The 12050-nt window shown below is 36.4% G+C and overlaps 1 protein-coding gene across 30 annotated transcripts in view; it reads right to left on the bottom strand.

The window, feature by feature from the left end:
• KCNMA1 (potassium calcium-activated channel subfamily M alpha 1) overlaps window positions 1-12050 on the bottom strand; it is a 420412-nt gene that overhangs the window by 222852 nt on the left and 185510 nt on the right. For all 30 annotated transcript variants that reach the window (XM_068197370.1, XM_068197377.1, XM_068197376.1 and 27 more), the window contains exon 3: window positions 4002-4063. In XM_068197370.1, coding sequence (XP_068053471.1) covers window positions 4002-4063 — 62 coding nt within the window. The remainder of the gene's footprint in view (window positions 1-4001; window positions 4064-12050) is intronic.

Below are 12050 nucleotides of genomic sequence, written 5' to 3'. Positions count from 1 at the left end.
ACAATTTTCTCTTGTGCTGTCACACAGGAAACTTCTCAAACAAAATATATAGATTTCCAGTGCATCCTTCCTAATTTATTCACATGCAATGGCAAGAAACCAGCATGAGTCCTACAAAACAAGAAACTAGACTTTTCATGTTGCATTGTTTTGTTAAGCAAGTTCTACTATAGTATTTCTGACATATTTCCAGCTAAACTGCTACTAAACAAGTGGACAAAAGCACCTAAGTTGGAATTATAAAGTCTAACTGTTAGCATAGGTGAGACAGATTTCCTTCACCCTAAATAATAAATACAACACCCAAAAAATGAACTTAAAGTACCATAGGAAACTGAAGAAGCACAAGAAAACTGTCTTCCTGAAGGGAATCACAATCCTTTCAAAAAGTCGTCCACATACAGAATAAAACACAAAAATACAATTAATATGTGTCTTTAAAAGTGAACTTTTATGCAGTCAGATATATAGGGGGATACTTTATACATATAACAGAACTTGGACCAAAGGAAGAATAATGATGCAGTAGTCACAATGTCAGCAATAATGCTGCAACCATGACAAGTGGCTTAACCCTTAAAAATGTTCCCGTCTTTCTTATAATAAGTATCTTTTTGTGCTCTCTCTGCTGTCATAGCACTGACGAAAAAGGTATGGAGATGTGGAGGGTATGTAGGGTATTTTCTGATAGTTTTAGAAACATATATGTGGTGTTATATTTTAGTTAAATGGTATGCTCTGTGTCACCCCTGGAAAATGTACAGTTTATTCCAAGCCTGTGATCCTCCCCTGCAGTATCCAGTGGCCCATTGTAATCCCATTGGCCCAATCTGTTCCGTGCCCACTTTGAATCTCCCTGTTCAGTGTGCCGGGGGGACGGTTCGCTCTCTCTTCACTGGCTCTCCTGGCCGGTGCCCGCTCAGCCTCTCTCTCCCCCTCCCCTTTTCACCCTCTCCCTCAGAAACCATGCTGCCTCCCGGGGGTAGGACCCCCAATAAACCTCATCTAATGAGCACCCTCAGAAGCCGTGTGGAGTCTCCTTGCCTCCTGCTGCCACCAGCGAACTCACAGCCTTGGGGGGCCCCCCGGACACCCCCGGGGGGTCCCCCCCCTGAAATGTGCTGCTACACATATAAAGCTTTAAGAAAAGTCACATTTTACTAAGAATAGACACATTTGTGAAAAGCACAAAGGGGATGCATATGATCATAACTGTGCCCATTTTTTGTGATGGAGTATGGTGCAGAATCCAAAGTTTGTACCAGAAACAGAATCAGTACAGAAGTATTTTACAGCAACACAAAGCTACTTAATTGGCTCTGCTGAGATGTGGGACTAACTGGCATGGAGGATGTTGAAGCTGTACCATTTTCTGAGCTCAGATCTCTCCAAAGAGCATTGCACTGGATGTGCCATTTCATCTGGTACTACTCTGGCAGAGTGATTAACTGGGTAACACTAAAATGATCTTAGTTCACCCTCCTCTCACAGCTGTGACAACCTTCATACTTCAATTCAGCCTTGATACAATTAATCATAACACATGCTTGCTTGAAAAAACTCTATGTTCTTTTCACTCTTCCCTTCAGTAGATAATGAAACAGTGCTGTTTTTCCCATTTTTCTTGATACCCCTTTGGTATGAATTCATCAGGATTCCTTTGTAGACATACCATCATTGCATCTATAAATCTATGGACAGATTAAGGGTCTTGGATGAATAAATCACTGCCAAGATCTAATAGACAACTGCTCACACTTGCACTCTTCAGCTTTGGATTGAAGACACAATTTTTGTAACTCTCCGCATAAGAGCCAGTAACAGGTGAGAGTGCATGGCCCAGGTAAAACACACCAGCTCTGGATTGCATTTTAAGGGAAAGCACACTGTGGTGCATGTCACCATCTCTCTGGTCGGAGCATTAGAGCCTATTGGTCCCCACTGATCATGGGCAAGCTGTAGTCTCTGTTGTTCCAGCTGCTTTGTTGAGGATACCACAAGCATTCCTCTCAGCCTACCTTCATTATTTTCTGTTTGACCAAATTCTCAAAGGAATTACTTTTTCCAAGCATGCACTTGCAGATCTTAAATAGACTGATATACCGCTGTATTTGATTCTGCTTTCTAAAATGGGTGTCAGGTCAGCAGAACAAAATAAAACAGAATTCTTCCCTTTAAGGATATATCTGGAGTTTTTCTAACATGAATTAATCTACAAAAGACCAAGATGTGGGTAGAACTAAAGGAGGGTAAGAGGGGAGAAAGAAGGACAAACTGAAGAGAAAGTGTGCAAGTACAGTATACTAACTTCAGGTTCTTGAATTTAAACTGCAGCATGAGTTAAACATTGACTGAAAACTGAGAGAAATGGCTAGTTAAAACACTTGTTGATCAAGCAGTCAATAAGCTGGAAGCAGTACATGGACTGGGTGGCCCAAAGAAAGCTCAAGTGTCCGAAAGACTCTCCCATGTTGTGTGCTTTGCTCTCCTTGAGAAAAACAATCAAAGACTCAAAAATGCAGTGCCTAAAATACATCGTATATTCCATTAGTTTCACAAAAAACAATTATCCCGACACATAGCTGTAGTTGATCTGAAATTGAAACTTAAGTAAAAACAGATTTTAATCTATTCCACACTTTTAACCTAGAAATATCAGAAGCTTTGCCACTGTGCTTTAGAAAGTTTTACAAAGGTCTTCAGAAAGGGATCACTTTACGTACTTCAGTGCTGACGTATTAAGGAAAAATTTCTAAAATTAACATAAACACTCATTGCAATGTTAAGAAGGAAAACCAGTTGTCCTCACTTCAAGGGAGCTCAAGACAGAATTTGACTTTTCCCACCACTTGGTTCCTCTTCACAAAGAAAATCTCTGCTTTAGTTATCTGTATTATACTTGACACATCTACGGCTTCAGACTTGCACAATGCAGAGTTGGCATCCACATAGCCAATAATTTCTTTTGCTGGTGCCACTACCTTCCTAAATATCAGGATGTACAGATGTCAACAATGGAATATCTGATTTTCTGAGTCACAGAAAGACTGTTTTAGAACATTAAGACAGTAGGCAGGCTCACATGGACTGACTCTGGCATACAATCTTAACTGTTGCAGTAATGGAAAGCCTTAAACTAGTACAGAGAAAAACAGTAAGCATATCATCATAGAACTTTAAATTGCTATTGATTCTTCAGAATATCACTTTCCCAAAAGAACTGTATTCAAGGAAGAATATTTTTTAAGTCCCTTTTTATTTGTTTCTTCTGTGTTAGGCTACCACTCTGCCTATTACAACACTGACAGTGCCCAGCTCGATGTGAACATGAGGGTGGAGTATGAACAATACCAGATTATGGTCTGAGTTATCCTCGTTTGTATCAAACCACCACACAGCCTGGTGAAACTTTCTACTGCCTGGCCAAAACCACAGCACTGTACGATAACATCAGAGTAAACCTAAAAAATACTGAGATGCTTTGCAGACTATTAGTAGTTCACCTTATCTTGGTAGAAACCTATCACACTCAGAAGCTGGGAACACAGAGATGAAGATACAATGCTCGAACTGTCTAGTTCAGGCAGAGGTTTTCAGAAGTGTTCTTGCCAGTCTCCCCAGATGCTTTTTTCCTCTTCCAAACTGCAAATTTTCTAACAAATACTTTTAGCCTGTATTTCTTATCCTAGTCTTGATTTTGAAAGATTCTACATGCGTAATGAATATAAAAACTGTAATTTTGCAATACTATGTATAAACTCAATACACAAAATTAGTTTTCCTCTCCATTCTACAGATCCAATGTGAGTGTGTGCACTTTAGTTGATATAATATTTTTTCCCATTCTTGAGTTAATTTTGTAGAACCTTTGCTATTATATAAAGTTCTTTGCACTAAGGTGATGAGACCAAGCACTGATTTGAAGTAGATGAATGAAGAAATTCAGAGATGTATAATTGCTGCAGGAAAGGAGAGAAAAGAAAATGTACTCAAATACTCACTTTGATGAATCTATGAAGTATATTACAAGAGCACCAATACTAAGAGCGAAGACTAAGACAACCTACAAAAGAAAAGAAGAGAGTAATTATTTTACAACATTAACCATTTATTCTTTTACATACAAAAAAAAAAAGACAACAAAAATCATAAGCTAGTTTAATTTCAGCTCTGATTTTCTTTAGAAAATTAGTCCTACTTGAGCTTCAAACATTATATATTATCATAGAATGCTTTCTTGAATTAAAAAAGAGACAAACAATCTGGCTTTACCAGACCTATCCTTCAGGACTGCTCATTGGTGCATAAACCAAGAGTGACCAAACTTCCATTTATGACTGTGAAACCCACAGAAAAACTGTAAGAATGCACTCCTGTCCATAGAGACTATAGTGAACTTTCAAACAGTTTAAAGCAACACTTGATGCAGCACATCATGACAGTTATGGCTTTTGCTGACAGTCTTAACTGTTAAAGCTACAGATGAGTACTGGAATAAAAATAGCTTGATTCATTACAGGCTTCAGATTTCTTTCTGAAGCTGCTGTATTTTGAACAAGCCTGATTGAGGATCATAGTGCAAGGAGGGCACACACAGGGTTTTCATTCTAAGTAGACTTTCTGAAACAATGTAGACATTCCTCTTCTCCCTGCTATCACTCAGTGCTGTAAAGGCAGCATGTGAAGCAAGGTATAATAATTATTACATAACCAAACTGAAGTTCTGCATGGCCAATATCAAACATGTACATACCTTCAAATAAAACAGTCATTAATGTATGGATATTAAATAATTACTACTAATTGTTAAAAAAACTATTCAACTGAAAGCTTAAATTATTTTTCCTTATTTTGATATCTTGCTGACCATAACATGTTTTACTTTGTGAATGTCTGAAAAAGGGTATTTTGCCTGAGTACAAGTATCTGTTGTCTTGTCTGATGCATTATCACCTGAACCAGTGAGATCTGTCCATCAAATTCAAGAATCGAAGCATGAAATTAATTGAAATAACATTTTTACTACCTAAGTCTAATATATTGTTAACATCTAGAGTTTAAATCTTCTTTCATTGTGTACAAATGCTGCAAGGTGAAATAAGCTATTAAATTCATATCAACTGGTAGGAGTCTCACCATCACAACAAATTACAGTGGTGAATAGAACTTGTGGATCGTTATCTGACAATTTACCCCAAATTATGATTAGCAGTGATCCCAAGGCCCATTTTTCTTTGTATTAAGATAGTGGGAATCAAATTATTATGCACACTCTGCCCTACCTGTTGGAATACTCCAAGTTACAGACAATCACGGTTTCAATCTGAATCTAATCTGCACCATTATTTATTACCAATCCATTTCAAGGAAAGTCTTCATTTAAAGAAAAAAAAATTGTAAAGAGTGCTGAGTGTTCTGAAAACACAGAGCTTAGAATTCTGGCAAAAATTTTGCTTTTTCCCAAACCAGTTTTAAACACAGCTGTTCACTTTCAAATAATTTAAAGTCAAGCATTATTGGTAATGTTTTACCTTGTATTCATACTAACAAGCACCCTCAAAACCACTATTAAATACAGGTATCTCTTAAAAAAAAGAAAAAGGGAAAAAACACAATAAAAAGCAATAAAAAGCAATCAATCTACAAATAACAGAAGAAAAAAAGAAGAAAAGACAATCCCAAAAAAGCCACAGGACAAAAGAGATTTACCCTATGGCAGGAGTTTTGGGTTGCAGAATGCTGAAATGGCAACGTAATGCAGAAAATGAAATTTGAAAAACTAAACTTGTAATTCATTTGGGACTCTATAAATATTCTTCACATTCCTTCAAGTTCCACAAAGCATACAAGGACTTTGTAAAACTTAAAGGACTTTTATTTTCCTTTTCACACAGCAAGTCTTGAGTTACAACATCCAGCCATTGCCTCCTACCCAAAGGAGTCCTGTAGAGCAACCCAGCATAACACTGATTCAGTCTTACATTTTAGTTATATCCAATCCTTTGTTGATCATCCCTGTGCTGCCTAAATGTTATAGAGATCCTGGGTGAGACCTTCCAAAACACTTCAGGCTTTTAAGTTTTCTGTGACAGTTCATGTAACTGCACTAAAATGCATCTTTATTTTGCAAGCAGCTCCAGATTCCCATGCTATGCCAAACAGTGAGATATGTATGTATGCAAGACTACAACACTACCCTTCTGTAATACATATATACCTGATTTTAAATCAAGGCTTATTTTCTCTTCTGTTGCCTTGAAACACATACCTAACATGATACATAATGTCTCAAAGAATCACAGAAAGGGTATCAGAAGAGAATGGAACATTAAACCCCATTTCTTTTTCTGCTAGCAGAGAAACACATTTTTCCTTTGCTAAGTGACAGGAGTTGAGCTGACCTTGAAACTACCAAGTGTGTGGGAAAGCAGACCCTGAAGCAATCAGGTTAAAGGTATACTAAAATAAAAAAAGAAATATATTTTAACAGACCCCAAATTCTTGAATGCTACATGATAATGTCTCCAATGCAAGTTTTTGCTGTATTCCCATCTAAAGAAAGTGAAGTATAATCTGGTTATTCAGACCCAGGATGACAGTTACTAAGTTTTTTCTAGTCTTCCCTTGATTGCCAGGGGAGATAATGTCTATTTTAGAGACCTTATTAGGCTAGAGGGGTGTCACAAACATACACCCATACCCCAAATTCACAGCAACTAAAATCTGAGGGAGGGAAAAGAATTACTGCCTTTCTTGTTAACTAGGCCATGGCAAGAAATTTGCTTCCTTTGCTTATTATTTAAATGTATTTGCCAAAACATTGCAATTGCTACACCTCTATTATAACCCTTCTGTACAGAAGGAAAGAATCCTTTAATTTATAATAGCTTGCTGTTTGTATAAGATTGAGAAATGTGAACTCATGCTAACAGCTATATTGACTAAGCACTTACTAACAAATTAAAAATAAACACCAATCTGATTAAAGGAAAGAGGGGGAAATACATGGAATAGTTGCTACATATCCCTAAATCTTTCATTTAGAAAGGAATGAGAAAATCCAGTCCCAGACTTCAACAGAAGTGTAGAATGCCTTTCTGAGGCAAAAGTCAGAGAAACTGCAGATAAAATCCATCTGAAGAAAACTAAAAATGTTTTGACTGATTCCAAGATGCTCTAGAAGAGCTTTGACTGCAGCCAAAATTTAGGCATCCATAATAAATACAAAAAGAAAAAAGAGAAGGAGAAAAGGGGGAGTTTTGATAAGGGTGTAACAGCATCATAATACTTCAGGCAAGCAGCAACTCTGAGAAACACTGTCCCAGATAAGCTCACCTTTCAGGCCCCAGCCTGTGTAACAAAGGGATAATCCAAGGGGTGGCACTGTTCCCCCTACAACTCCATAACTGCATTATTGAAGAAAAAAGGGAAAATGAAAAGGCTGGTCCGTTAGACAGGAGGGCTACAGTTAATAATGAAGAGCCATGAAGGGACTCTAGAGCAGGAACTTCAATCTCTCATACCCTGTAACACTTGAACATTCTGAGAAAGTTGAAACAGAACTCTTTGAAGTTTCAAAGGCTAATTCTTGCTTATACAAGATTAAATTATCCAAACATAATTAATACAAAATAGCATAGAACTCCAGAGGCAAAGCAGAAAATCAAAAATGAATAATCATCTCTTTTTATTTTCCTCCAAAATTAAGTATTAAAACAGAAAGTATTCGGTGAAAAGAAAAAAACTTTCAGAAATCTGTAACCCCTAACACCTCAGGGCATCAGAGAGTTTTTATTTTTTCTGACAACAACCTGTTCTGTACTGTTCTTCAAAAATGTTTCTTTCAAACTCTTATTCTATGGTTAAATTATTCAACCCAAAGGCTACTGTAATCCTTAGAATATACTAGGTTTTTAGTTACTAGTAATTTTTGAAATTCACTTAGTTTTCATTTCTACATTCACACAGTAAATTTGATTAATAAGATACTCAGTTTTATCAACTGTGTTTTTTAAATAAAATTCCATTCATTTTTATATTTAAAATTAGTTAGGAATTTGTTAGGAATGTTAGATTTGTTAGGAATAAAAAATGTAAAAATCTAAGGACACACCTGCTTCAAGTTATATTTCAGAAGTTAGCAATTACTTCTAGCTTGGCAATCCCAGCATTACTTTGCAGACTCTAGGAAATGTACCCACATCTCTGCAATTTTTGCAATTTAACAAAAGTAAGACCTTCTAGACCATAGACGATCCAGAATATTTTACCTAAAATTTTCACCTCTTAGGTACTTGGTTAACTTAATTGTTAACTTAGTTACTTAATTGCTAACTCTTAGTTACCAACTCTTAGTTTTGAGCTTGAAGCAATTAAAACGCTAAATCCAAACTCTGCAATTTTGATAGCCACATTAAAAACTTTTCAGAAACCCAGACTTGAAAATTTTTTACAAGATTTTACATGCAAATAATTTCCTTCCAGTGACATTTTCTGATTTTGTTTTTTGTTTACTGCTATTACACAAAAATGAGTTAAATAAAAAGTTAATCAGCTATTAAATTTTACAGGAACTAATTTAGTCATCAGCGCACAATAAAAACAGTACTGTAAATTTTGAGAGGTTTACAAGATTTTTTTGCTATATAAATTGTCCCCTTCAGCAAAGCTCATATAGACTTGCATTTTCCAAGGCAAGTCTGAGTCTATCGAAAAGAGGAGGTGAAGAGGAGTGAGAAATGACTACCTGATAAACCAGTGGGCAGTACATTCACAGTGAACTTCTGTCAGAAAATTCATAGCAAGGATTTAATTTTAAAACCAAAAAGGCATCACAGTAGGCCGGCATGAGCTCTGATTGATGACCATGATTAATCAGAAGACTCTGTTATTATCCCTAGTCCTACCATTTTTGTGATGTGTGATTCAAGCATATCACTTGACCTCTTCAGGCTCCCAGCTCTCCCTCTTGCTTTCACTTGGCAGGAATACTCCATGTCAACTCATTAGGGCAACCACTCTCTTCACTACAGGTGTTGGCAGTGGATCTTGCACAGCTGAGAGCTCTCCTGAGGCCACAGTAATCACCAAGACCCCAAACAGGACATGGCATCAGTGGCAGCAGCACTGCCTACGACAGCAAACGGGCTTTCTGCATTAAAGGGTTTTATTTAAGTAGAAAGGTGTCAATAACTCTAAGATAAACTTTTTGCCATTTTTTCTGGAACTACATTTTTGGCACCGTTAAGTTACTATCCAGTATAAAAAGGTTTTAATTTATTACTAAAACTAAAATTCTGTACTTATGGTAAATACATCTTTAAAAATACAGTTCATATGTAATGCATCTCTTTTTACAGACTTGAATAGCATTGATAACAAATACAGAAACAACATTTCTGGGACAGAAAACAGATAAAGCAAACAGAGAAGAGTTACAAAAAAAAAACTGGCACATATTTAGTTCCCAAATATCAAATTTATGCATCAGAGCAGTAATTTGGGAATATCTGAAAGGTACAAGTAAAAGCCATGGTAAAATCCTGAATCACTGCGAGTTTGCCTAACTACTCATGACTGTAGTAAGTAAATGATGTAATAGGTCACTGGGAACAGAATATGAAACATCTCTGAATGAAACCACTCTAAGGAGAATTAGCAAATTCAGTCTTCCTGCCACAAGCTCTGTTTTCTTCTCTCTCCAATAAAAGATTCAGCTTTCTTACACAGACTTGAACAGACTACCTCTCATTTCAGCAGACTGCTTATTATAAGGAATGCTGTGAAATCTAAAGTAAGGAATTATCAGAGTATACATCAGACACAGAAATATGAAAAATCAAACCAGAAATTAAACAAAAAAAAGAGTACCCTCACATACTTTTCCACACACAGTTCCAATGTGATTTCAAGAAAAAGTTTTAGAAGTATTTTTGCTGTTCTGTACATGCTTCAATATATGCTAATATTTCAGCTTCATTTTGCTTTCTTGATACAGATTGGGGTTTTTTTCCTCAACTTTCTACTGACATATTGACAATAAAATTAAAATTTCTGTTAAATCCATAAGTGTGAAAAGACTGAGATTTTCTAATTAGTGAAAAAATGCAAGACAAAAAGTCCCATCTGTTAATGGTGCTCTGTAGCTTGAAGTTAATTAGGTTTGCTGGGAGAGTGCCTGGTAATATGACCAATTAAAATACATGCAACTTTTCCAATTCAGTATCATCAGTCAAAAAATAGCAGTACTTTCTATTAAAATGTAAAATTTTCTAGAGCTAAGTGGATGGCATTATATGTCTGTAAATATCTGTGCATGCACATTTGAGGGGCATTTCTACTCCTCAACCTAAAAGGTTCTTCCTCCTGATTACCTAGCAGTCACGCAAATTAAGGTCAAATTCACTCTTTGTACATTGGCAGAAGAATAGCTCTCACAGATTTCTAGTGGATGTGTGACTGGCTCTACAACCACGCTGAGCAAAAGCGTTTTGTTGATGACCATCGCCCACCAGCTACTGCAGGTGTCAATGCTCTCCTTTCCAAGTTCCTCACTGTCCCACTGCAGAGAAGGGCTGCTAATAAGCCTACTGGCATGTTGCTTTAGAGAAACCAGTGATGAACTGTCAATCAGATCTTGCAGAAATGAAAACCAACCAGCTCAACTGCAGAATTGTGCAAAGGCCAAAGAACCCGGGCAGGGTCCCCCTGTCACATACTGCACTGCACCAGAGCAGCACTCGTACTGGTGGCTGATTATTCACAGCCCCATGCTCATTGCTCAGCCCAAGAAAGCCTCTGGGTACTGTGTCAGACCTTGAAACACAGCATGTGGTCATTAATTTTTCCTCTGTTTCTATGCTTCAGTTGTAACAAAAGGGGGTTTATCGCCACATGAAGAATTGGAACCAGGTAACTTCAGCTGGAACACTTTGTTCTAACAATACTTTGGCCTATCTCTGGCTAAACAAAGTGATCAAGGGGAGATGAAGAAGCAAGCTGCACTTTTTGGTATAGTGCCTACATAAAAAAAATCTCCACCTGTGCATGGAACATCTTGGAAAACAAAAGTGCACTAATTCCTGGACAGAATAAAAGACAAGATATTACCCCAAAATCACAATCAAATTCTTTATAGCTAATTTATAAACGAATCTAACTACATGATCATGCAACATCTGGGAAATTAATCAACTTAAGTCAAATAAATATATTTACCACTAAAATGTAATGTAGTCATTTTCCAACCCACCCCTGTATATCTGGAATACTGCAATACAGAACTGAAAAATCAATAAGCTATATAAAAAAAAAAAACTGGAAAACATTGTCTTTTTGAATTAAGCAACTATCTATTTCTTAATTAGTATTTATTTAAAAAAATAAAAAATATTAAATAATAATAACAAAAGTTTTAAAAACCCACAAAACCAAACACAGTTTGGTTCTTTTCACAGTTCTTGTCCTTACTTCAATATACCATGCTCCTCATCAGTTACCATTCACAGTTTTGTAAGTGACAACAAAATAGGAGAAGATCCAAGAAATTGTCAAAGAAAATACAAGACAGAAACCAAAGAATAGTGTCAAAAATACCAGAAAAGAATAATACAGTAGGGTAAACAAAATTCTGTGTCTTTAAAATGCTAAAAATCAGAAACATATGTCTGAAGTAAGGGGTTTGAGGTAAGAAAACCACTCAAATGAGTTCTCAAGAAAAAATGCAGTCCAAAATGTGGACCTCCTGAGAATTTAGGCCTCTTCCTCCAATTCACGCTGCATTTGTATAATATTATACATATTAACAGTACTGTTAAAGGGAGCTCAAGCTTTACTGCCATGTCATAAGAAATTACTGAAAGGAAGTACATTTCTTTGTGAATGAATCACTTTAAGGATGATATTTAATGCAATTATTTACCTTATACATTCAAAATTACTACTAGACTGTATGGCAGACAAAAGGAATCCTCACATTCCTCAGTTATTTTGACATTAGTCTGACATGCAACCTACACAACAGACAGTCATGCCAATAAATGTTCAAAGAA

Source organism: Anomalospiza imberbis, chromosome 8 (genome assembly GCF_031753505.1).
Source record: "Anomalospiza imberbis isolate Cuckoo-Finch-1a 21T00152 chromosome 8, ASM3175350v1, whole genome shotgun sequence".
NCBI classification, from domain to species: Eukaryota; Metazoa; Chordata; class Aves; order Passeriformes; family Viduidae; genus Anomalospiza; species Anomalospiza imberbis.
This window is presented reverse-complemented; position numbering and strand designations above follow the sequence as displayed.